Raw genomic sequence first — 27649 nt, 5'->3', positions numbered from 1 at the left:
GCAACTTTTTAATAAGCCCCACGCTAGAGTCTGGGCCAGGTTCCCACTTGACATGGTTGAGCTGGGGACTTGACGAAAGAGGCTAACTTTTTTCTCGTTGTTTTAAGCCACGACTGTGTGAGTACGGAAAAAAAAGAGAGGGAGGAGGAGAGGGGAGGAGGGTTTCCGCCAACGCCTCTCAATTCGCCAGAGGGGGGTTTTTTAAAGGGGGACCTTTAGCCCCCCAGACCGCGATAACTTTTACCACTGCAAATTAGCAGCAATTTCGAGCTGCAGTGGAAAATTAGAGGGCATTATGGTTATTAGCTATTATAGCCCGGCAGCGGTTAGATCAAACGCTTTATAAAGCGGATTAGGTTAGGGAATCCCCTTATTAAGAATAACGTAACCTTCTCCCCCCAAACACTTGAAACAATTTAGCAAATGTTAATTGAGCATACAGTCTTAAAGTATATTTTAGTCAAACGCTTGAAATTAAATTGAAATCTTACTTATGCAAATACTTACAGTTCTTATTGGATATTGTATGTTAGCAGATTTACCAAATTTGGTTTTAGTCTCAATCTTAAGACGTTTCCTTGTCTTGAATACAAGATTTCTATAGTTTGTATTGGCAATGCAAATTTTCCAATGTGATTGCGCTCGAGTGTCCTATAATTTGTTGCAATTAATCGTTGAACCCGAGCGATGAACTCTATGTGGAAGGAAATGCTGGGCTTGGCTTGCCAGTCTAGACTGCACCGAACACGCCCATCATGCCAACTTGGCATAATGGTCACGCCCAGGAAAGTCAGGCAACTTGTTGAGTCACTAAATTGGTTACTTCTCGGAAAATGTCTCTTTGTGATGCGACCCTTTAAAGTGCACTTTCTGCGGTATGTTCTGGCTGGAATTTTTGTTTTATGACTTAGTTTATGCATTTATGTTCTTGTCAACAACTTGACTATTTTCTTATTCAATTTACCCACTTGTTTACGTTTAGTTTGTTCTCGAGTTCTCATTATTTTATTTTCCGTCAAGGTTCCTCTCTTAGAAATGATTTACTTAATTAATTTATTTTGTTTAAGTTTTTCCTTCTCACTTTATATTTTGTCTCCTTTTAAATTATTTGGTTTCGGATTTAGTTTATTTATGTGCAACTTAAATAAAACATCAAATACAAATGTTGAATACAGATATTGACTGCTTTTCTGGCTTTTAAAAAGTGCGTTGAAGTGTGCCAAACGAATTTGGCTAAAGTTGCTGAATGAAAATAAATTCCGTATCCTCTTTTTTTCAGTTCTGGTTTTGGTCGCACATCTGCACTTCATTTACATTTACATGCCCGACAGGAGGGGGCATTTTTTTTGCTATACAAAAGTGGCGCTGGAATTAGTCCATTTGCAGTGCATAAAAGTTGAATAAGTTGTTTGGTGTCCAGTCTGAAAAAACCGCCATTAAAATAACTTTTTCTCCCATGTTTTTTATACCCTTGCAGAGGGTATAATTATAATTTCAGTCAGAAGTTTGCAACGCAGTGAAGGATACAATTTCGACTCTGTTAAGTATATATTCTTGATCAGCTTCACTAGGAGAGTCGATCTTGCCATGTCCGTCTGTCTGTCCGTTTGTCCGTCTGTCCATCCGTCCGTCCGTATTCAGTCTTTCAGTTTTAAAGCTATCTGCATAAAACTTTCCCAAAACGTTGTCTTTCTATTGCAGGCAGTATATAAGTCGGAACAACTATATCATATAGCTCTCATAGGAATAATCGGGTAAAAAATAAGAAGAAAAATTATAACTTTTCTGTTTTTAATTTTTTTTTTTTAAGGACTAAATAATTTTTGAACTAACTGCAAGGGTATATAAACTCCGGAATGCCAAAGCTAGCTTACTTTCATGTTTTCGTATACATCTCTAGATGGGGGTATATTTATTTCTTCCGGGGCGTTTATATATCTTATGTGTGGGACTACATAGAAAATATATACATACATTGGAGTGACACCTTCAACAACGCCAAGAACTTTAACATCAGTTTGGCGAATCGCGGCGGTCTGATAACTTTTCAAATTTAGCCGCTTGGAAAAAGTGTGTGGAGTGGCTTGAGGAGAAAGTACACAAGATGAGGGGGTCGCAAAATGCGGCTGGGACTGGGGATGAAGGGGTGCCGAAAAGTATGCTAAGTATTGTGGCGCCTCCCCCACCATTTTCCAGCCACCCACTTGCTTACTTTTGAGTTGCGCTTGAAAGAAGTTCTCGCTTTCAATTAAAGTTCAACAACTGAGAAAACTTGGGTATAGGCCTTAATCTTAATCACAGCGACCCTATTTAAAAGGTATGGATGCGATGCGATTGCTGAATGACTGTTTATACAAGGCAAACTGGATTTTTGTTAACTGAAACGTCGTGGGGATTTACATATTTTTTGCGGCGGCGGCGGCATATTTGCATTTAAATAAAGCAAACATAAAACTGATTCTTTTAAAGAGAGTTTTATATATATTTAAATATTTCCTTTTAGGGGACATTCATTATGTACTTGTAATATGGTCTTATTCTATAAATTTTGATTTGGATTTTACAAATCAAAATAACAAGATGAAGCGTAAACCTAATTTTGAGTTTATGATAAAAGTTTCTGTTTTTGCTTTTGTTTTAAAATTTCTTCACATTTGATTAAAGGAATTTAATTCAAAGATGCTTCCTATAAATGCCTACTGTTATAGGGTCAGGGATTATAAGCTTTTACAGAGCTGCAGGGTATGAGCAAACCTGAGATGACTTTATATTTAGTTCTTTTATATTGCATATCATTTTGTATTATTATTTTATTTTCGCCTGCCTGTCGCTTTCGCTGTCCCTCTCTAACCCACAATGACTGTTCTCTTCTTGCATGTTATTTGGTCTGCAACGACGACGGACCAAAAAAAAAAACGTGTTAAATGTGTTTTTATACAAAAAAAAAAAATTAATAAAAATCGAAAAAAAAAGAAATAAAAAGGATAAAGATAAGGATAAGGAGAGAAGAGTTTGTAGAGCCATGGATACCAAGTTGGAGGCACGTGGCCAGTTTCCGGCATCGTTTCCGGACACGTTCAAGAACTTCTTTGCGATGATGAACGAAGACGAGGATCATGTGGGGCTGTTTGCCAACCTGCTGGAGGATAAGGTAGCCCCCTTGCCCCTGAGACCCTGAGACCCTGCCTCCTTGGATGCGTTTCCGCCTGCTACGCGCATGTCCCCCTACAATGTGATAAAACAATATTATAATTATGTGTTTTTTTTTACTTCCCCCGGATTTTCCCAGGTGATTCCGCGACAAAACAGCCCCGTGCAGCCGCAACGTCAGCGGTACGGCGGTAGTATGCGGAGTCACAGCGGCGGAGATCGACGGGATCGGGATCGAGATCGAGATCGTGCCGAACGGCATTATCATCAGCAAAACCAGAGTCAGCAGCAGCAACAACAACAGCCGAGTTCCCAGCAGGTGAGATATAACACGGAAAATATACGTATAATAAGCACATACAAAAACATATATATTAGCATGTTTTATATTAACTTAATAACCCAGCTCACAAAATAATGTTGATATAAAATGTCCAATATTGATATGTCAATTTGATTTAATTTCATTTTTAAACTAATCATATTGTAAATACCAATTTATGTGTCATTTAAAATATTAGTTTAACTTTTTTAAATAATAAAATTACATTTTAAGGTCAATATAAAATTTTTGGAAGATCTGAGATTGACTTCAATGGACAATAACAAAGTGCCACAGGGAAAATGTAACTGCAATTTGGATTTTGGTATCTGAAATTCGAAATTCAAATTGCGGTTACACTTCAAATCCTTAAAAAGGTTTCACAGTATTCTTTGTATCATTTTTCGTATAAATAATATGCTTTATAAATATTAGTTGAAAGCACAGCCCAATAGGTATAGAAATTGTTTTTTAATTATACATTTTAAAAGTGCTTATTACATAATAGTTGAACTTATTTGATTTATGGCAATTTGTGCACACTTTCTTTTGGCGCAGCGTGCTTTTCATTCGCGCAACCGCAGCGGCAGTGGGAGCAGCGTTGATCTCTATGCCAGCCGGAATGTGAGTTTTTCCAGCACATCCACAAACCGGGTCAATTCGCTGCGAAGAAACCGATCGCGAGGATCCCTGACCCTGAGCAGCAATGGGCTAAATGCTTTGGGCTTGGGACCCGTAACCCTGGCGCCAAATGTGAGCTCCAGCAGCAGTGGCAGTGTGCTGGACTTGACCCTGCCGGGTGCCAATGTTGCTGGAGGATCAGGGGGTGCGAGTGGATCGGGTAGGGGAGGTGGGGCAGGTGGATCGGGTGGTGCGGGTGGCAGTACCAGTACCCAGAATAAGTACGCATCATCCACGAAATTGAACCTTAAGCCGGCTTTGAAACAACCAAAGCCACCGGCTGATCAATGCTGCGCCCTTTTTCTGGGCAACGATGGCGAATTGCTGTGCAATCACATCAAGTACTGCAGCCTGCACCACGATCCCTCCACCGATGGCCCCCAGCAGCAGCTGCTGCTGTTCAAGCATCAGCAATTATCAGCCAATCCAAATCCCGGCCAGAAACACGTCACCTTGCCCTGTTGCGAGTGCGTTTGCGGCCGTGGCAAAGCTCCACGATCCGGACCCGATGGCGAGGACAATTGTGGGGCGAACTACCCAAAGGGTTATGCCGTCGGCGGCTATATGCTACCGCCAACACCAAAGGTCAAGTTGGACAAGACGAGCACCATAACGTCCGTCGAATTGGCGGCCTCCAAGAACAAGGATTTGCAGGAGCGACAGGAGCGGCAGGAGAAGCGCGGATCGGTCATACTCGAAAGGGCCTTCGATTTCGGTGAGTTTTTACAAGAAATGTTAGTAGGTTATTAACCATAATAAGGGTGGTCAAAAAAAAAATATTAAGAATTGCACTCGATTTTACTTTAAAAATAGTTACATTTAAATCAGTTTTATTTATTCTTATACAATTTTTTTTTGGAAATTTCATACAAACATGTTAATCTAGTGTTTTAAAATGATTTTAAAAAGGCTGGTTTTGAAGCCTTGGCAAACTGAGCTTAAGTTCAGTACAGCGGGGTTAGCTTCATATTCAAATAAAGCACTCTAAATATTGCCCTATTTAAGTATCCGCAGAGTGCCTTCTTATCACTTTTGAAAAGCGATTAAAAAGCGACTAAGAAACATTTAAAAATCCTCACCACAGTCACATCGGGATAAGCAACATTTTGAAATAAAAGACCTCTAGATTTTTATAATATTTTTGATTAAGTATCCGCACTGTGCACCGTGGCCGCTTATCACTTGACAGTGTTGTAGGACACAATTAATAGCGCACGCAATGCGGAATTTTTCGCACCGGTTAAAGAAAATCTCGGTCATCTGGCCTATCGCTTCATCGCTCCATGGCTTCATGGCTCCATCGCTCCGGAAATGCATGCGCTGCCGGGGTTGGTTGGTTGGCGCTTGATTAGGGAATTAGTCAACCAGTAGCTGGGGGATGGAGCTGCCACAAAGTGTGTCGCAGGAAGTGCGTGCCATGGGCGGTGGCCCCAATTGCACAATGAGCTGACTGTTGGCATGCTGCACGGCCATCGCCATCGCCATCGCCATCGTCTGGCAGGTTAATTAAGACTCTAGCCTGGACTTGTATTCCGGGCACAAAGTGACACTTTACGGCGATAATGACATGGGGCACACTCTACGGTCTACGGTCTTCGGTCTACGGTCTACGGTCTTTGGTCTCCAGTGTCCGGTCTCCAGATTCCAGAGGCCAGACTCCGGATTCCAGACTCCGACTAACGAGGCCGCAAGTCACCTGTCGCTTTTCGTGGCTGCCACGTTGATGCAATTGCGTCCGTTTTGTGGCACCTGACAACAAGCCGAGGGACAGGTCCTGCGCAGCCATGTCCTTCATGTCCCGTTCGAAGCACTTAGCACCAGACACCCATTACACTGGCTTACAAAATTTGGTCTTAAAGCGACTTAAACTGTTCCTCTTTAACTCTTTAATAATCTGCAAATAACTTTACATTTTCTATGTAAGCTAGCTAAAATGTGTTCTAAAACTGCACTACTTAAAAGCACACCTCGAACATTTTAAATAGGACTTTAGGGTGGCCTTTAAATTGTTCTGTTTCCATACTCTTATATCTTCGTTAACTTGAAGACACTTTCGATTTACCGAACACAAGTGTTATTAAGCTGAACTGTTTGCTTTGATGCATGTCCAGTCAATTACTAAGAAAGTTAGTAAACGTTGTTCAAGTTGATCTTCTGTAGCCAGCTTTTAAACTTAATTCGGTTGGCAATCAGCTTAGAGCATTAGCTTTCGTTACTTAACTTTAAAAGGTGATTTAATTTAAGCCCAAAATTGTATTTAAAGGCTTTTTGAATTTACTTTGATTAATATACTTAAAAGAGTTTGCTGAGCAGTTGGAAGATCAAAAAAAGAACCATGGATATTGGATATTGGAAGAAACACCCTTCTATGGGTAAATGCGCTTTAATTTCCCTTTGAATAAAAAAAACGAACAAGTCAAGGCCTCACCAAAGAGTCAACAAAAAACAAAAAAACACAAGCCGGAAGGCAGCCCAAAACGAAAATTAAACATCAACTTAAAAAGTGGCAAATGAGGAGTATAAAGCGAAAAAGGTCCGACATTTACCCGCTGTTTGTCCTGAATCCGTTTTTTTTCTTTTCTTTTTTTTGTTGTTTTGTTGGGGGAGGCGGGTGACATTGACGGGTTACATGGATAATCGGGTATTTTATTATTTTTTTTTTTTTTGTTAAGGACGGGACCATCGCCAGGTGAAAGGATTCCAACTTAAAGATACTTTCTGCCTTTATCCACTTAATTGCATTTGGTAAACTGTTGAATGGAGCCGCTCGATAAAAGGACCGGCGACTCATTTCTATAATGGATGGGTCCTTCATGGTGATTAATTCGACTGAATGCGACTGGAAAATGTTTGAAATGAAAAGAGCCGCCACGAACATTATGATTAATCGGCGGGATCAACTGAATTGCTGGTTGGAAACGGAATCATGCCCTCAAATGAACAAAAACAAGAGACAAATGCCCCCAAATGGCAAACTCATAATTGAATGATTGAACTGCAAGTGATGGCTATGGTCTCCTAAAAGTCTCATTTTAATAGACTCGCAGCTACAATTGGCAAAAATTTAAATGCGTCAGCATAATAAAATTCTTAAGCTCTGCTCGGCGAAAAATGCGCCACACGCTAATTAAGAGAAAGCACCCAGAAAGTTTCCTAGACAAACTCGGTGCCATGAAATTTAATCATAAATATGTTGAAAACAATTTTTATGGCCACCCATCGGACAGGGCTGAACTTTCGGGGGTGGATATTCCTCAGAGAAAATTAAAAAATAATGAGAATGCAGATGGGTGAGGAAATTGTGAATTTTAAAACGAGTATTTTTTTTCGTTTTGCATTCACAGGAATTTATTTGCATTTGATTTGCCTTTTGTTAAATTTATTTATATTAAAATTCAGCTTTGATTTATTTGCGCTTTGTTTTCCACTCTATTAAATCGCAACTTTTGGGTGTCAGGATATGCCCGAATAGTTTACTGGGTATCTGTGGGGTCGAGTCTATTAACCTGTCATATGTGGCCATATTTTTAGCGATGCTCCGGATCTAACCGACAATTTTTATGGCGCCCACCGACGCACAAAGAGCTAAAGTTTATTAAATTTTTTTTTTCTTTTTGCTCAACAAAAGGAAACGGCAAAGAAAACTTAAGCTTGGCTATAAACATGTAAACAGTAAGCAAGCACACAAACACACACATTCGACGAGTCGTTGGGAAATGTCTTGGAAAAGTTTTCTTTTTGGGCTCGGGCAAACAATTTCATATTTGACTTCAACTTGGGGCACATAATTCCTGGGTAAGACACACACAAAGGAGAGCGATATATAGACATCAAGGTACAGGTGCCCCAGGTGTCCACAATTTTTCATATATATATATATATATATACGGTGGAAAAGCTGTGAAAATGTCTGGTAATCTCGCCACAACTGGCCACAATAGTTTGTCCCACATAGTTGAGATTTATTTTTCTGGTAACTGCCCGTTAGAAAACGCAATTAACAAACTGTCCGAGAAATTGACAAGTGCTGATGTTCTTTCACAAGTATTGTATTTTTTAAGACAACTTAGTTAGGAAATAGTTAAATAACAAATAATAATTGCATGCAGACAAACTCTGGTTATGTTTGCCAAATAGTTGTCAGTATAATGAACATGGATATTGGCTCTATTGTGATTTAAGTGTTTTTCTATGCACATTCAATTGTGCATTCCAAACTAATATACACAATCTATTCTTCGGTAATCTGAACCAGATTTCTGGCTTTATGACTTGGACAAACTGCTCTTGAACAAGCAGCATTATTAAAACTTTAAATTTCATATAATTTCATAGAAAACTAAGAAATTGGATCTTGTTATTTACCTATAAAATGCGATTTGTTTATGAAGTATGCAATGTACAAAGACCAGATTTATTTTAATGTTAAAAACTCGTCTTGCATGGAAATTTAATTATTAAGTGTGCTATTCAATACAGGATATTTCTATTGAGGTTGATTAGTTAATTACATTTAAGAATCAAAAATATTTTTGTTGAGGCGATTCCACTGATTGAAAAATGGTATATTTATTTATTTCAAATGATGATTTCTCTTTTATTGTAATGAGATGTATTCCTGTATTTTATTTTATCCTGATTGCTGCCCGTGGTTCCGGTACCGGTGCTCAGATACCAGCTGCGATGAGAGCGACAGCATTAGCAGCAGCACCCCGGGTCCAGTGCCCTCGCCAGCTCCCCACCAGCTGGCCTACAATGTCCTCAAGCCGATCCTCAAGCAGCCGCAGCTGCAGCAGAAGCAGAAGCAGAAGCCTATGTTGCAGCAGCCACATCAACATCAACTGGTTGCCCACCAGCAAATTCAGCAGGCGGCGGATCAGCATTATCAAGCAATTGCCCATCAGCAACACCAAGCTGTGATCCAGCAGCAGTACCAACAGGTTAGCTTACAGCAACACCAACAACAAGTGCTGATCCATCAGCCGCACCAGCAGCACCAGCAGGTGAGCCAAGAGCAACACCCACTAGTCAGCCATCAGCAGCAACAGTCACAGCCCCAGGTGATCCATCAGCAACCCATGTTGCAGGTGCCACTTCCGCCCACCACCCCGCAGGTGCACCACCGCTTGCTGCCCACTCCGCCCACCCACAGCGGCTTGGGGGCGTACCACACGCGCAAGACGGCCTTGCAAAGGGTGCAGCAGCAGAGCGGCTTCTACAACCAGGGCCCCAGCACCTCGGCATCGGCCTACGGCTATGGCCCGTCCATGGAACAGCAGCAACAGCAGCAACAGCAACAGCAGCAGCAACAGCAGCAGCAGCAACAGCAGAAACAGCAGCAACAGCAGCAGCAACAGCAGCAGCAGATGCAGCAACAGTACCAGTACGATCAGCATCAGGATCTGCAGTTCGAGCAGCATCAACCACTTCAGCAACATCAGCAACATCAGCCGCATCAGCAACACCATCAATTTCAGCCGTATCAGCAACAACAACCGTATGCGGACGATACCGAGTTGGATTACGATTCGGAGTGGGAAATGGACGAGGAACCGGCCCCTCAAGAGGTCCAACCCCTCACCACCTTCAACGACTTTCTCAACGCGGCCCAGAATCCAACTGGAAGTCGTGTAAGTGTCATCTTGTTTCACATTCAAATAATCTAAAAACAAACGATCTTTTAAAATATTTCCTAACTGCAAAAATAAGTAGATTGTTCACTTAAAGCTAATCTATAAAATGTATAAAACAACGTTTTAAATACCTAATACCTAGTTTTTGAGATAGTGAATAGACATAGTCGCTGTGAAATGCCATCAAACACTCAAACAACAATTTAAAAACCCATATACTAAATTTATATATTCAATGATATATTAACGTGTAAAAACAAGTTTATTTTTTAGTGACACACCTCTAATCCCTTTTAATTTGTCTGATTATTTTAAATCATATTACCATTAATAGCAGAGTCTGCGGGCCCAGAAGTCCCCTATTTTGAACAGGCGTCGCGCCTCATCGATAGCTGGAAATTTGTTGCACTCTGACTATACGTACACCCGGAACAGTATCGGCGGAGCTCCAATTGATGCTAACGACTTTCAGCGCATTTCGCACAGCAATAGCGCCAGGTGAGGTTTTCTAAAATCTTAATATATTAAATAGCACAATTTATAGACAACCTTTTTGTATAGAAGTCGTGGCTTTTTTTTAAATATATTTTTAGGTAAATATATATGCATATAAAAATACAATTATAATGCAAAGCAATTGATGTCAATTCATATATTAGATTTTTGCTTTTAGGTTTTGGGAATAAAAATTGTATAAAGTACAACGCATTTCCTAATGCCAACTCTCAGTCAGCATTAAATCTTATTAATATTAAAAACGAAAAATTGTGTGTGGCTTTTCTCAGCTTTCTTTTGCTTCAAACAATGTATTTAACATTTGTTCCCGTTTCTGTAGGAGATTAAGATGGTAATAAAGAAGCAGAAGGCGTCCAGTCATAAACAAGAAAAAATGATAATTAAAAACTTGCCACAATGCTGGGCGGCAGGTGGGCGGCAGGAAGGAGACGGAGACGGAGAAGGAGAAGGGCCACCCTAATTAGGTAACCCCGACCGCCTGAAACCCTCAAGTGCGACCTCTTGCCGCCTCCTTGTGGGCCAACGACTTGCCATTGTCATTGGCGTCCTAGCGCGACCTTGGCCCAATGGGGTTTTGAGTTGAAAGCTGCAGATTTAATGCCAAATAGCTTTACAAATGTTTTGTGCTTTATTCCATTCACATTTCACTACGAAATGGGTTGTGTGAGTTCAGAAACAAACAAATGAAATTCACTTTTCCAACATTGCACTCCGGAATAGATGAATTTTTAAATGGCAAGCTTGCCACATTTATTGTTTTCCCGCTGGGAAAACCATTAAAATATCTTGCCTTTCTTTAGCTTTTTTTTCTATTTCTATTTTATTTCGCCACTAATTTGATGTAATACATTTTTTACGCTAAAACACTTTTCAATCAGTTTTCAATATGTCACGCTAAGTGACTTAATTTCGAGCTGAAATGCAATTAGCCTTTACCCAAGCTACGGCCTAATTCTATGTGTCCCTTTGGATAGGCAATAAAATGTCACAACTTCTGTGTGCAGGTATATGGAAAAGTATGTTCATTCCTAAAATGGGCAAAAAAAGCCTAATATCCATAATTAATGAAATAAAATGACAATGGAGTGAGAGAATGGCGTTGAACTAAATGTGTAATTTTCTACAAATATATAAAGATAATGGTGTAGTTCATTGTAAAATTGAATAACTGGCTATTGAAACCAAAAATGCATATCTTAAAAATCATAATATTAAATATAATGCATATTAAATTGAATGATTTAATTTTAAAATATTTAATATAAACAGAAAATATATGGGTCCTCTTTTTTTCATATGAATTATATTTAAGTATATATTAATAAAATATTTTAGATATATATATATTTAAAAATTGTTTATTTAATATTTAAATTGAGTATGAAATACTGGGATTTAGCAGTAGAAGTAGGAGCATTAAAAGTACTAATTTGTTAGTGACACATAACGCTCTAACTGATAGATATCAAACTTTATCAGAAATATTTATACAAGTATTATATTATCTTGTTGTCCATGTGTTTAGGGATCGCATGTCTCTGGCCGGAGTCCTGACCTTCCACCAGGCCATGTCCGGAGCTGTGTCGCCACAATACGGCACCGTGGGTTCGCTAAATCCGCCGAATACTTCCGGTGGCTCCGGCGAAAAGCGGACGGATGGTGGTTTACCCGGAGGATCGGCCCACAATCTTAATGTGAACGTGGGATTGGGGTTTCTCGGTGGATCAAGTACCACCTTAGCTGCTGTCGCCGAGGTGACTAGTGGTCCGGATGGTAATGGCGACTCCACCGACTCTATATCCCCGGTCTCGATGATCCCCAGCAAACAGCAACAGCAGCAGCAGCAACTGCTGCAGTTGCAGCAGGAGCAGCAGCACTTGCCCACCCATTTGCCAATGAAGCGGGAGAGGGGCGTGGGCGAATCCTCCGGAGCCAGCACATCCGGCACGGCCATCACCGATCTGGCCGCCTCCGTGGTCTTGGCCTCCCAATCCGGCAAACCATTGACGGAGCGACAACGTTTGAGGACCTCCAGCATGCCGGCGGAAAGCCGCAGGGTGAGTAAAATAAATGCAAGATGAATACGGTATCTCAATCTTTACATGTGTCTCTAAGGATATGCAAATAACTAAAAAAAAGCATTTAATTCAGAAACTATTACATTTTCAGTGGAATTTATGAGAACATTTATTTAGAAACAATACAACTTTGCGAAATTTGGCAGATTAAAATTGATATATAAATATTCAGATATTTGAATAGTTCCGTTTTTTGAAAACAAGGACAAAAGTTATTTCATTTAGATATGCTTCCAAACTTGTTATATTAATATTTTAGAAACTCAAAATATAATTTTTATATAGGTTTTTAAACAAACGTAAACATTACAAACACATATTTCACTTTAAGAACTTTAACATAATTATTAAAATTAAAAACAATGAGCAATGCAATTCAAACGATGCATAAATAGTATTTAAACATATCCGAATGGTTAAAACCATGCGAAATATATTAACATATGCATGAAATATTCCATTTTCATTTGGCACAGCCTTCCACAAAACCGTTCAGTCATTGAAACTATTTATTTTCGGCTAAATTTGGCCAGTGCCTAGTCATTCGATGCGGGAACCAGTTAAGCCAGTTCAAGGAGCAGGCTCATAGGGATTATCGCACCGACTTGGGACGACAAGTAATTGAAACTCGGTCCGGGGAACAAAAGCCATTTAAGGACAGCCATTAGCACTCCACTCAACAGTGAAATATTCTTAATAGTGCCACTAGCTTGAGAAAAAAAAAAAACAGAACAAAAAGACAACAAGCAGAAAAACTAGATATAGACAAGACGAAGAGACCAAAGATTACACATGTATCTGGGGATGTGCATTTCTGTGGGTATGGGTGTGGGTGTGGGTGTGGTTTTGGGCGTGCTTGTGTGTAGGAGGTGTGGGCCAAGTTTTCAGCATTCAGCATGACTGAGCATTTGATACATGGTTCTACTTTTGGCCCTCTGCTCCCGGGTCATTGGCTGTTTGAGTCGTTTTTTTTTTTTTTGGCAGGAGAAGGAAAAATGAAGATGAAGATGAGGACGTGGACGAGGACGAGGGGCGTAACTGCCAGCTTATCATGTCCCGAGTTCCACCTTTCCCCCGGTGGCCAAACCCACTTGTGCCACCTTGTGTCTTCCTGTATCGTTTTTGGCATATATGAAAAATAGCCATAATCAGCGGAAAAGTTAAGTGCTTACCCTCTGGCCTATGCCATATTCCTTACCGAGCTCTGCTCAGATTTTAAGGCTATTTTGCGTTGTAAAAATTTACCAGTATCATAGCCAAGTAAACTATTACGTCTCATTTACAACATTTAAAACAATATACAAGCTGTGCACTTTAAGTGTAGACCTCAACTTTAAAAATGTCAAGCTTAAGAAGTCGCGTTTTGAAGAATAACTTAAATAGAGAACGGCAAAGCAGTTGAGAAATTTAAGAGTTTCGTAAGGAAAAACATTTAATCACTTTTAAACGGCTTCGTTTCATTGGATAATAGGCTGCTTAAGAATTCGCGCATTGCAGTATGGTTTCTAGTACTCAACGAGTATTAGAAAGTCGTATCGTTCCAATTTCTCTATGGCTGTGTGTCACTTCCGTGGATTAATGGCTGCGATTGTAGCCAGGGGAGCCATAATTCCCACGCTTCTTTGGCAGACTTGCACTTGTCTAGTCGCTGCAGCTAATGTAATTAGTTTGTGAAATTGCTCGAGTGAAAATTGTGCAGCGCGTGCTGCGAACTACGTGCCACCTGGAACCACATTGCACCTGCCGCACAGTCTCGAGGGACCTAAAAGCGGCAAGAAACTGGAGCAGTTGAGGGCATCGACCCGTAGATTCCATCATTTTTCCCGTCCAGAAATTGATTTCAAAGCTGGTTGCCATTAAAGTGAGCGAGAAACCTTCAAACGACGGAATCAATGGCAAGCAAAGGTATTGCGATTGAGATTGGAATTGATTTTGGCCAAGACTAAAGTCTAAAGTCGGGGGATGGGGGCGGCATTAAATTTTGGAATAGTGTCAAGTGTGGCGGCGCTCTCGACGCCAAAAGGGTGAAACTTGTCGACTGCAGTCCCAGATCCATTCACACTTCACCTCTTCTTCAGACAAAAAAAAAAAAAAAAAAAAGAAAAAACTGTGAGACTGAAACCCCGAAGGCAGCCGAAAAAGTGCAGAAACTTTTGTGCCACCCCAGAAGTGCCAAAAAGGGCAGCCGCAAATATGTGAGTGCTGTAAGCCCATCGGGGGCCAACAGGAGCCGAAAAAACTGCAGGATGCCTCTTAAAGCTGCTGCTTTTCCATTCTTCGTATTCCATCGCCAAAGGCTTTGTTCACACCTTATTGGACTGCTCGAATAAAATCAAATATTGTCATTCGGCCTGATGGGCTTTCAGGAATGGGACATTTATTTATTCGTGGCTAGCCGTCAAGTTTTGTCCTTTCTAAATGAAAAAATATGAAGGTATCTGCATGTATTTGCTTGGTATTTTGTTGACATTTATTATTGTTTAAGTAATTTGATTAAAAAGTTATCCTGGCGTATGCGTAATTTTTTGAGTGTATGTCATTGCGTATACGACAACTTTGGGTTGCGTAAATGTTAAAGCACACATTGCGTATACGTTAATATTTTTTTTAAAATTAAACTAACTAACAAATTAATTTTAATGTTTTGTAAATGAAATAAAGTCAATAAACAATCATTGTATTTATTTCAATTCTTATGACTCTTTCTTTAAAATTTTAATTTAGTAGTTTTCAAAAAAGTTAATAATCTTTAATTGTTTCTCTCTACTCTTCTTTTGTCGGTCAGAAGTGGAACATTTTGTAACATTTAGCTCAACTTGACCTATTTTATTGTGTTAACTTTTTGTCTGGAATTTTGTATATGTAATTTTCAGCCCCGCTTGGCAGAGATGCGACGCTCGGCGATCCATGCCGGTGATCCGGACATGACCTACTACCGTCTGCGCAGCTTCAGCATCACTTCCAATGGCATCTGCAACTTGGGCGATTCTTTAAGGTATGTTCTGAATATGTTCTGATACATTTAAGCCAGCCTCTGACATTTGTTTTCCTCTACTTTATTTGCAACAGAAGCCGCAGGTCACGTTCGATCAATTCCGTGACATCCACGGGCACTTCAAACAGCGGCGTTGCGGATCGACACAATAGGTGAGTTCAGTGGTTCAACGTTCGGTGGCTCAATGTTCTGTGAACAAAAGTGGCTGGCAATAAATTGTTTATGAAATGACAGTTCACATGGCGACAACAATGCGAAACGTGCGGCATTTTCACGTCCACATAGTCTGACTAATTTCATACAATTTCCACACCAAACAATTTCCGCTGCCATTAACAACGGCAGATGGAAGGTGAGGGGGCCAAAATGAAGATGAGTGGTAACAATGCCAAGGCGTTTGCCATCTCATTGTCAAAGGAAACAGTGGCACAGTGGAATATCTAGCTTGTCTCGAAAAAGTTTAGTTGCTTATTGTTTTTATTAACTTGTGGTAAAATATCTGAAAACTCTCAAGGAATAATTTCTTAGTTTTTAAGGGATGGTTTTTTTGAGCATTTTGTGGTTAAATCCACCCACTGTGGCCCGTTCTTTTCACTGAGCTTACTATTGTTATTGTCCTTGTCTTCGTAGCAACGCATCGGGGGCATCGGGCGAAGTCATCGACGGGGATCCGAATGTTCCTGCCTACAAGATTGCCATGCTCGGCGGCTCCGGAGTGGGCAAAACCACATTGACATACCAGTTCACCACTTCCGATTACATATGCGCCTACGACCTGAGTCTCGGTAAGTCGGCATTTTATTATTTATCACACTGCTATTTATCAATTGGCACTTTTTAATTTGGCAAATGTAAAACTATATTTATTAGGCCTGCAGCCACCGATGTCGCCGTCAATCCAAAGAATACATTTTTTTTTGTCTGCACTTGTACAGTCCGCATAGCAGAGTATTACAAATTCCCTTATTCTTTAATCCGTCTATACAATTATGGCAATAGTATTTTACTTGGTAGTCTCTTGAACATACATATACCCTGCACGTAAAGCATTGCAAAGCAATTTATTTGAGAGCATAACATTTTAGAAAAATATATATAGTTTTTTTGTTGATATTTTTAATATCTTACTTTTTATAACATTATATTAGCACATTTATGTAAATAAACAAATTAGTCAGACGATCAGTTTAAGGTCTCTTGTATATATTTTACCGTTCTTAGCCCATGATATTTCATCAAATTCACTGGCTATTTAGATTTATAAAATATATTATTATTTATACATTATTGATAAATTTATAATAGGCACGTTTATAGCATGCACGCAATAACTTCTTAACTTGATGTATAACATGTCTAGGAAATTTACGATTATTATTAGTTCATATTATTGATACGTTTGAGAACAGCTTACAACTCGTAGTTTTGTATAGGCTTTAACATATCAAATAGTTCCTAAATAAAATTAATTTATAATATGGTAGGGGTATCCCAGGATTTTTTTGGGCAAAGTAATTGAAAATTATGTCGCTTTTCCTTTTCCATTTCCATGCCACCCAAGTCCTTTTCCGAATCTCTACCCCTGCTGCTTCACTAAGCGGCCTTTAATCAAACACATTTGCATTTTAATTATGGCACAAAGTCATAAAATGTGAAAAGCGGCAGCGCTAATTTCATTAACTTTCGCGGCCATATCACTGGGCTTGGAGTGTGAAAAAGCTAGAGAATATGGGCGTGTTCTTGGCTGCCGCCCACTTTTTGATAACCGCTTTTGAGCATTTAAGTGGATTTTCTCAGTAAAGTGAAGAATGTTTTAACTGACATCAGTTCAATGTCTTTAGTTTTTTCTTGTCCAGAAAATCGTATTAATCATAATTCAAATGTTTCTCTGCTAAAAAGTATGTCTCCTAAGTAAGGTGTCATAGCATCAAAGAATTAAGTAGTAGTAATAGTCTTTTATTAATTAAAATCTATTGATACATTTTTTTCTCCTTTAAGTTCTAATGGTATTGCGGTTAAAACAATTGATGAAGTGTTAATATACCTTTGATTAGTTGTATATTTTGTATTAAATAGCAATTACCTGATTTTTAGTTCATTGCAGGCTTTGAAAGTCTAAGCATATGTTAAAGATATTAAACTTTTTAATTTTATTGATATTTGACATATGAAGTATTTAAAAGAAAAGGGGTTTAAAAGTATCCAGTGCGTGCATATTTAACTTTTTACATCCCGTTAAAGTATCCCCATAGATCGATAATCCTTTCCTAAGCCTGTGAACTTATAATTTTCCTGCCAAGGTCAAATGAGCGTTCCTTGATAGTCGGCTTAATTAATTGGGAGATGAAAAGAAGCACCTGTCGGCGCATCGTGTAAAGTTCTCATTTGGCTAGCCTCTTCGAACTAATTGAATTCCAGCACTTTCGAATTATGTACCTTTGATGGACCACATTCATGCTCTAGCACTAAGCTAATTACTTCTGGGATATTCTACCAAAAATTGTTCAAGTTGTGGGTTTGAGTTCGTTATTGAGTTTTAGTTTGAGTAATCTGATCAAGGCGAAAGTTGTCCAATCACAATGTTTCCAGAACAGCAGATAATTGCAGTTGCAAGTGGTGTGTACGTTGCAATACTGATTTCGTATTGATTTTGCTTATTTCATAAACAGCTTTATACAATTTTTTTAATATGAAATTATAATTCCGTTTATGCTACTCTTTCCTGCCAATAAATGAATTTCTTCAGTGTACCTAAGGGATTGCGTGCATTTTATGGCCATGTCATTTCTGGTCATATGTTGGCATTGTCGAGCAATATAATAGGCTTTTCGCAACAGGATCAGACGACCGGGGGCCAGAAATAAAATAATGCCTTGCCATTGTCTTTACGCAGGAATTTTCTGCTCTGTGTAGTCGAGATAATAAAACTGAGTTTTAATTAGCCCAAAGGCAAGGGCAAACTTTATGACAGTTGTGTGTACGAGTGGGCTTTTGATTGTTTGGGAATGTCCATATATATTTGGGAATTACCATAGAATGAATTGTTGTGCAACTGTTTCCTAGCTGCAGGATGTCCACTGCATGTGTGGCCTCTACTTTTGCTAATGCCAAATGCTTTCCATCAAGACACGCAAGTTTCTCGGTTATTTTTGCGTGTGGGCGTCGTCTTTTAGCCATCTTTCACTAATGGCCGTCACCGTTGCATGACCACAAAAAATCTGTGGATGGGCGGAATTGCCCACGCCCATCCCCCCCGCACCCTCCAAAAAAAAAAAAAAAAAAAGCAGATGGTAAATTTATTACATGCCATGTCCGTTTGAGGCAAATCTAAGTGCTTCTCATTTTAGAAAATAGCCCAAACACTGGCCCTTATTTTAGTTAAATTTATGCTGACGCAATCGCGCATGATTTCACTTTAGTTTTTCAGGTTTTGACTGTTGGCCATTTAAAGTGGTACAATCTTTGCCTGCTTAAGATTAATTCAACTCAATTTTCTTTTCTTAACTTCCGATTCCGACTATAATAGGATTGCCTACTTTAATGCAACTTTATTTTTAAATATTTTTCATTATGCTTGAGTAATTAGCACTTATAAGATAATATTTAATAAAAATGAGTTTATTTTTGAACCAGGGGAATATTTCTTGTATATATAACTTAGTCTATTTTAACCTATAGTCCAAATCTGTTGCCATTTAAGCTATTAAAAAGTTCAGCTTTGTGTGTGCCTGTTGCATGTATTCCGAACAAAAATATTCTGAACTATTAAAATCGAATAATCCTCACTAATTTCAGAGACCACAACACGCCCATTTGGGTCTAAAAATATCTATGTATATATCCCACAACGCGTGTGTGAGCCCCTCGAAATGGTTTGTTTTTCAAGGACAACCGAGTAGCACGTGTAATCCCACCAAAATCAGGGGATTCCCCTCGTTGGTTGGCTGTGTTTGCCCAGGCGTTTGTATAATTGCATTGCAATGACTTCGTTTTCGCCGCTTGTCAATGCCACAGGCTAATCGGCTCAGCTGGCTGAAGTAGGACTGAGGAGGAAGTAGGACTTCCATTAGGAAGACGGCATCTGGAACACACACTCACTCACTCACAAAATAGGGGAACATGTTTTCTATTCAATTTGTGCGGCACCGCCCACTCACTGAAAATTTCTTGCCACATGCAAATTAACCGCTCGGAGTACCTATGGACTTTTTGTCATTTTGACATTGGCATTGCTTTGGGTTGGGTTGGGTTGGGGTTTTCGGGGTTGCAGCTTTTCTGGGGTTTTTTTTTATTGTAGTTGCAGACCGGGTCGACTGGCGTCTAAATATTTGCCACAGCTGAATGCAAACAGAGTTGGACGCAAACTGCAGTCATTGTCTGCTTTTAAGACTCCTTCCCAGTTCCTTTTTTTATTTTTATTTTTCTGGTTCTCCTACCATCCCGTTGGGTTGTGTTAAACTGCTGACAAAGCGTACATTGGACGGTGCTGATGCAGTGAGAGAAACATCATTAAAATACAATTAGAGCACTGGTTTAAATTTGCAAAGCTTCAATATTTATCCATAAAATTATTTGTAAGAGTTTGGTATTGTATAAATGCAGTTGAATATATATTTAAATATCAATTGTTTGCCTATCTATAAGAACTAGAATGCAGCTGACAATATCTTTTACTACTCGAATAAAGACTTGGGAACTCTAGAAATTTTTACATTGCTCACATACAAACGTGTGAACTCTAGCAATTTGTTTGCTCCTTGGGAACTCTAGAAAATGGTATGTGGAAATTTTCTGCTTAATAAGACAAACACCTCTTTTGCTGCTGAATTGTAAGGTATACAAGTACTATTTTTAATATGTAGCTTAATAACATAGTTAGTTTGTTTACAACATATTTATTATTCCTTAAAGAATTTAAAAGAATTTTGATATAGAAGAAAAGACTCCTCTTGATAAACAAATTTTAAATTATTTAAAAACTTAACCATAAGGGCGTAAATTGTGAGTGAGTTAAATTAGTTTTTTAGCTCGAAGGCATACATTTTTGTAATTTTTTTGTGGCAGTGTGGTGGTGACGTAGCACTTTCCGTGTGCACCGCCGTAGAGGAAGGTTTTACGAGAATGAAGTCCCTGCACTATGAGTCCTCCACTCCAAACACACACTGACTGCCTGTTTCTTTTGCACGTTTTATGGTCTCGGGCTAAAAAACGAGTCAATGAAGTGAAGCGGGAAAAAACAGGGGGAGCGTCAATTGCGACATTAACTTGCTGGGCAAATAAAATCACTTTGATTACGGTTTTATGGGCGACACGCCCATCAACGCCCATGGAAAGGTTGTCGCCGCCCCTGCTGCAATTTGATCGATTTAAAACCCTCGAAACTGCATTTGGGGACTTGCTGTTGTTTGGAATTCCCCGAAAGTCCCAACATATTAGTATAGTGGTTTGTTTTCAATATAGGTTTTGCTTTTTCTACCAACTACACGCTTGAATAATGAATAATGCACCGCTGCTGTTTGATTAGTTTGATAATACATATGCTTATTTATTTAAAAAAAAAAACCTATCTAGTAAGTTTAAAGGAAATAAGGGAATGTCTGACAATAAAGCTACCCTCACTTTTTTCGGCTGTGTGTTTTTTTTTTTTTTAGATGATGAATATGGACAGAAGACGGTGTCGGTGCTAGTCGATAACATTGAAACGGATTTGGAGATTATTGATCATCCCGCATGCGAGATGTCGGTGAGTAAGCACAGAAAGCATCAGTACCAGTATTGGTACTGGTATCGGTATCCGTATCCGTATCCGTAGTGGTAGCATCTCCCCCAAAAAGTAGTGTTCCCACAAAACTCCCCCCATTTTGTAGCTCAGACCCTCTTCATCTAGGGAACTTCTGATTTTCTCGATTTTCCCGATTTTCCCGCCGTCTAGCTGAGTGGGTCAAGCGGTGGGTTAAGAGCCATCTGCCTCTGACACATTTGCCAAATGTCATTAACACTTCTGTGCCTCGGCCGTCACTTAAAAAGGAAGAAACAAAGTGATGGGATAGAAATGGGTGTATGAGTCTGGTATACTAAGGTATGGTATTGAGCAAAACGGGGGTTCCCATTTAATTAAATGTTCTTTTCAATTTTGTTTTGACATTTTAAAGTTTAGTTTGTATTTTAACAAGGGTTAACAAATTTTAAAATGATTGTGAAAGCAAAGGAGTTTCTTTAAAGCCGTGACAATAACATTTTAATATATATTTAATCATTAACTTACACCAACATTTTTTACTTCAATGTGTCTAAAAAAAACCGGTTACTTTAAATGTTCACATTGTGTTGTAAATTTTCTTAAAAAGTATTTAAGCTTCTGGAAAATATTGAAAATCAAACTTTGAAAGGTTAAAGTTCTTTGAGTAAACATATATTTTTCCTCTGTGTCTTATATAAATGTGGATGTTTAGCAATTGTGATTGCAGCTCCCTTTTGTATTCAATATTTTCGGCCCACTAAATTGTGCTGACTTGCTGCTCGCTTTAAGTCTTTAGTCTGACCAAGGTCAGCTGTCTCAGCTGCGAAAAGCGCTCAGTGAAGCGTTTAACATGGCCTGGGGGCAAGGCCCATCCTCGAGTGGGTGGTTTGTGTATTTTTTACCCACCCATCTCCCATCGCCCACTTTCCACCGCCCTACCACTCCCCGCTTGGAAATTTCATTAGAACGATTTTTTTTTGTAGCCAACTTTTTGTGCACCATATGGTTCATCTTTGTCTTTTTGCTATTTCCCCCATCACATTTGGGCCGCCCTTCAGACGGAGGCCTTCTGTGCCACCTACAACATCGACCTCTTCGTGGTGGTCTATTCGGTGATAGATCGAACCACCTTCGCCGCAGCCGAGCGGGTGCTGCAGTACCTCAAGGAGAACGAGATGCTCTTGACCCGCGGAGCTATTTTGGTGGCCAACAAAACGGATCTGCAGCGCCATCGAGTTATCACCCGTCAAAGTGAGTAGAGCCCTCCTATTTCAATGTGCCATGAATACTGCCTCTCTGACTGGCTAAATAATACGTAAAAAATTATTATTATTAACACTTTAAAGTGATGACAATACCAATAATCACTATCAAACTATCAAACAACAAAATTTTTATTTTATTTTGTCAATGTTTGCATTTTTAATAAGGGGTTAAAAAAAATCAATTATAGGACCTAAAGACTTTTGTTTGTATTATTATTTTGCATTGAATGAATCCAGTTGGTCGGCAGAATTAAAATATTCCTTAAACAACATTTATTTCCTCCCCCCTCCGAAAATTGGCACATTTTCAGTGGGTCGCAAGGTGGCCAAGGATATTGCTTGCAAATTTATCGAGACCTCCTCTGGATTGGATCACAATGTGGACGAGCTGCTGGTTGGCATTGTGGCCCAGGTGAAGCTCAATCCGCAGCGCTTGCGATTGCTCACGGAACTGGAGCTGCAGCGTTTGAACCTACAGAGTACGATTCAGAAGCATCGTGGTATGCACTTGCAGTCACGTCGAATGGTGCGCCAGATGAGCATTTGCCAGGGCGACGAGGAGATCTTCGATGGCGGATTGCCGGACAAATTGCCGAACGGCGACGCCAACGACAAGGACAACAACGATCCGGACGGAGTGGCGGGTACCTCGAAATCGAAATCCAAATCGAATCGATCCCGCATCGAGAATCCCAATCGCAAGCCGCTCAACCTGGAGAGCATACTGAAGATGGGCGAGAGCGAGGTGGACGAGGACGAGGATGGGCTGAAGCACTCCTCGACGCAATCGATGCCCGTTGGCAAATTCAATATGCTCGCGGCCACTATTCGTCATCGGCGTCCATTTCGCAAGCGTCGCTCGTTCGACGGCGGCGTTTCCACATCTGCGGCAGCGGATGCGGCCGCCGAACTACAGCGGCGCCATCAGCTCCGAACCATGGATGACTTGCAGCTGGAGGCGGGGCGCCAGCAGAGGATCTCCTCGGAGGACGAGCGGATAGCGGATGATGATGATGATGATGGCAACGACGATGGCATTGAAGTGGGTTTCGAGGGAAGGCGAAGTACCTGCAATCGCAAGGTGGTCAAGAAACTGACCGCCCGCACCAAGGTATTCATCTCGTCGGTGCTGCGGTTCAAGAAGGGCATCAGCCTCAAGCGCCGCAACTCCTCCAGCTGCAGCGATCTATTTGTGATTTAAACGGCAGCCAGGAGGAGCAAGTATAGGAAGTAGGAAGTAGGATGTAGGAAGTATAGACTGAATGTATATAGAAGGACAAGGGGGAGGACAAAAAGGAGGAGCAGGAGGAGCGATTCTAGGAGATCCGGAGGAGTACCAGAGACCAAGAGAGCAGTCACAACGAAGCAGCAGCGCATAACCGAGGTGGAGTCGAACACGGCAGTGCACGGATTGCACGGAGTGCAGGGTTCAAAGGGCACCAGCTTATGAGGCAGTTCGTCAGTTCATTTCCATTTAAGATTATGCCACACAAAAACTACAGGGACAAGAGCCGTGGTAAAGATCACATTTTAATTGGCCACAAGCGGTCATGCAAAAGCGACCTAGAGTTTACAAATCACTTCAAATGGTAGTGATTGTATATCTCTAGTGAAGACTCTTAATAAACGACAAAAGCTATGGCCAAAAGGAACCGCAAGAGTTTCAATATCACTTAAAAAGCTGTCAAAAAGTAGGCTTTACAAAGTAGTTATCCTTGCGACTTTCGCCTAGAAAATATAACATAGCCGACTTTTGGACAATTTTATAAGTGATTTCTTTCTAGATAACTCTGTGGTAAAATCAGCATAAGCAGAAGCTTAGTCACCACATTAGCAAAAAAAAATAATAATAAAACTAATAACAAATAAAAAGATAAAAAAAAAAACCCACCCTTTTCACAACCGGTAGGTGGCGCTGCACATGCGGACAATAATTTTCTTTTTGAAAAAATATATCGATCAGCAAATTTTACAAAATTGAAAATCAAAAAAAAAGAAGAGGATTAATGCAAATTGTATCCTATCCGCCAAAAAAAAATTAATAATGCAGCAAAAAGAAAAAAAAAAAAACAACAACAAAAAATTGGTCTATTTCAGCTTAAGTGGCACATACTTTTGTAGAAACAGAAAATATCTTGCAAGGCAAAATATAACGAGATACGACAGCAAACATAATTCTGTTTTTTCGTGGTTTCTTGTCATAATTAAACGTGCGGTTTCCCGGCGAGTTTCAAGTATGTATGAATGGGCTTTATTAAATCAAGAATAGCAAGAAACATGAAAAAACTGTGCAAAAATGGAAACTTTTTCTTGACAAGCAACAAAAAAAAAAACAGGCTCAGAACACAAAGAACAAAAAGCAAACTAAAAGCATTGCAAATTGCTCCACACAATTGCAATTTTTACAATCGTTTTTATGCTGGCGCGCTTTTTAATGAAATTCGATTTCATGTCGCCAACGGTCCAGCTTAAATGCTCAAATATTAAACATTAACAATATTGGATACATTTAAATAGTTTCCCTCTTTGACTTACATTTCTTTGTGATAGTCTTGTATTTGATTATTTTGTAAAGACCTTCCATTATTGTAGGAATATATAGTTTTTCCCTAACCAACTATAAATGCAATGTGAGAGCTTTTTGTGGAATTTGCACCTTTACGCTGCTCGTTTGGCTTTTGCTAAACTACGTTATAGTAAAAAACATAATTGTCTAGCGCCGTAACTAAGAACCATTTTTAAGGCGCTTTTATCCAAAAAAAACATTAATATTTTACACTTCTAAATGTCGTGTGGTTAAAGAATATCGAAAACACAGCACTACAATTCACTAAAACAGAACGGAAGGTACAAACAAGAAAAGATCATTGATATGTATCAGGTCAGCCCGATTTCTAGGTTTCTCATATTGCAAAACTAATATATATTCTATGAAAAAAATGTATGAGCTTAGTTGGTAAAAAAAACCTTCAACTACCGTGAAATATATGGGACAAACAAACAAAACTTGTAACTTTTTTAGCCCTGTAAATCACATAGGTTGAAACACTTGAATCCAGAGAAATAGAAAACGTTTTCAAGAAGGCATACAATTGGTCTGATCTGAGGTTAACTGCAAAAGACACGCAACACAACACGCATAATATTCTATATTAAGAACTTATCAATGTATCAAGCGACCGCATAAAGCAAAATCAGAGAAAATCGCATCTATTAATATCAATTAAAATCTCTGAGAACATGGTAGAATGGTAAATGTTACCTCCACACCCCCAAAGTATAATGAGCTTAGCCAAAGCCTGCAATTCTGTCCTAAAGCTAAAAAAAATAAAATACCATGAAAATATGAATGCAGGAAAATTCTTAGCGGCTACCAACATATCACAAACTAAGACAAATTAAACAGGCTACGGATATAAAAGGTTCTCTAGCAGAGGAATAATTTACATATTATAATTAATTAAAAAAGACAATGAGCATAATTTAATAGTTTGTAATTACAGTTCTTAATTTTTCTTTTAATGAAACTCTTACTTGTTTTCCATATCTATTTCTGATTGGATTTTTTGGTTTTGAATAAAAGGATTTAATTTGTATATTTAATTTTTATTGAATGCAAAAGAGAACAAAGAACAGGCCACATTTTTTTTGGCTGTATGCAAGCCAAGCATCAGCAACACAAAGTCAACCAAAAAAAAAAAAATGAAATAAGTGAACACACTAAGCCACAACAAACTCCCTAATCCACCCACATGCTCCCCACGTCAAACAATCTAAAAATATGGAAAACGCAGTCAGAAAACAAGGAATTGAATTGCCCCAAATGAAAAGACGTTGGTCGTATTTTGTTGAAGAAAAATAAGTTGACTTCTTTGACCAGTAAATAGTTGGACAAACTTGTTCGGAAGTCCGACTAAATGGAAATGCTAATAAATGAATACTAGTGAACGGAACAACGAATTGTAAATGACCTAAGGTGGAACTTTGAATGCAAGTGAAACGCTCACAAATGACATGACACACTAAGATCCAAGTCCCGTTTGTCGATTTTGTTCCAACCTATACTTAGGTTTTAACTTTAACTAGTGAGCAATGTTGTATAATTTACTTTTTATAATAATATTTTTAGGTAGACATAATTTTTAAAATTCTTTTAAAACCTTTCTTACGTGTTGAAAAGTCTATTTGAAAATCTTGTAATATGGAGTTTTAGTTAATTATTTTTTAGTTTAGGCGATACCCAACTATAACTAAGTTTATGTAACAAGTGTCTCAAAACGTGCAGAGATCTAAAGGCTCTCAAAATTGAATGGACTAAATGAGACTTAAAGCGGTCTCCAAATCGAATGACATAAAGCTGGTTCGAGCGAGGGAATCCAAAGACCTTAAAACACACAGACTTGGCACACTCAACGGATAGAATCACTTCGGAACTCAACCCACTACCTACTACTTCAAAATCGAGACTGATTTTACTGCTCCCCCACACACAGCACACAAAACCAAACATACATATATGTTACATCTAAAAATCAGAAAAAAAAAACCTTAAAACAACATAAATTTCCATTTCCCCAAACCATTTCGCATTGCACCACTCAAACGATAATTTAAGATTTACAAAATATATAACGTATCGTTTGGATAGCGTTTTATATGAAAACTACTTAAATACAAATATATCTTATATGGATTATATACCCCTATTATACATATATGTATACAAAATATATATACGATGAAATATTTACACACACGTTTTACTCTGTGCCATTTGGGTGCGCTAATAAGTTAAGTTGAACCAAACTTTATACGAATTTCGGACAAGTTCAGCGGCATTTTAATGGGAAACCATTCGACTAATGGTTAACTTGTTCTTATATATATTATTTAAGTGTGATACGCGAACGGAGGTTTAGTTAAAGAGAAGAACTTTCCTGCTTTTTATAGTTTGACCGCCCGAGAAAAACCTATCTCCCATTTTCACTCCGTTCGAATCAAATCAAAAGCAGGAGAAAAACATTACAACTTTTTCCCAACAGACGAGGATTCACTTTTTTGACTTACAAAATTGTTTACAAATCAAAAGATACTGTAGTTGATTCTATTTTACACGAATGTACACGATAAATACGAGTTGTTAATGTACGTTAAACATTTATTAATATTTATGAATGTGTTGCTGTGTCCGAGGACTCTAGTCTTTAATGTATACATATATATATGTATATATATATATATCTACCTACATTGAACGACAATTTGCTCT

The 27649-nt window shown here is 39.0% G+C and overlaps 1 protein-coding gene across 2 annotated transcripts in view; it reads left to right on the top strand.

Moving 5' to 3' along the window:
- LOC108136477 overlaps positions 1–25984 on the top strand; it is a 44493-nt gene extending 18509 nt beyond the window's left edge. Inside the window, exons 2-13 of one of the 2 annotated variants that reach the window (XM_017257685.2) lie at positions 2974–3151; positions 3290–3469; positions 4031–4868; positions 8825–9783; positions 10124–10284; positions 11828–12359; positions 15254–15375; positions 15450–15527; positions 16006–16160; positions 21027–21118; positions 22174–22366; positions 22692–25984. In XM_017257685.2, the coding sequence (XP_017113174.1) occupies positions 3023–3151; positions 3290–3469; positions 4031–4868; positions 8825–9783; positions 10124–10284; positions 11828–12359; positions 15254–15375; positions 15450–15527; positions 16006–16160; positions 21027–21118; positions 22174–22366; positions 22692–23581 (4329 nt within the window). In that variant the 5' untranslated portion in view covers positions 2974–3022 and the 3' untranslated portion in view covers positions 23582–25984. Of the gene's footprint in view, positions 1–2973; positions 3152–3289; positions 3470–4030; positions 4869–8824; positions 9784–10120; positions 10285–11827; positions 12360–15253; positions 15376–15449; positions 15528–16005; positions 16161–21026; positions 21119–22173; positions 22367–22691 lie in introns of both variants that reach the window. The other variant, XM_017257684.2, reaches the window with a different exon arrangement.
- The last annotated feature ends 1665 nt before the right edge of the window (positions 25985–27649 follow it).

This window comes from Drosophila elegans, unplaced genomic scaffold, assembly GCF_018152505.1.
Source record: "Drosophila elegans isolate 14027-0461.03 unplaced genomic scaffold, ASM1815250v1 contig_149, whole genome shotgun sequence".
NCBI lineage: Eukaryota > Metazoa > Arthropoda > Insecta > Diptera > Drosophilidae > Drosophila > Drosophila elegans.
Note: the sequence above shows the minus strand (reverse complement) of the source record. Positions and strands in the feature narration are given on the sequence as shown.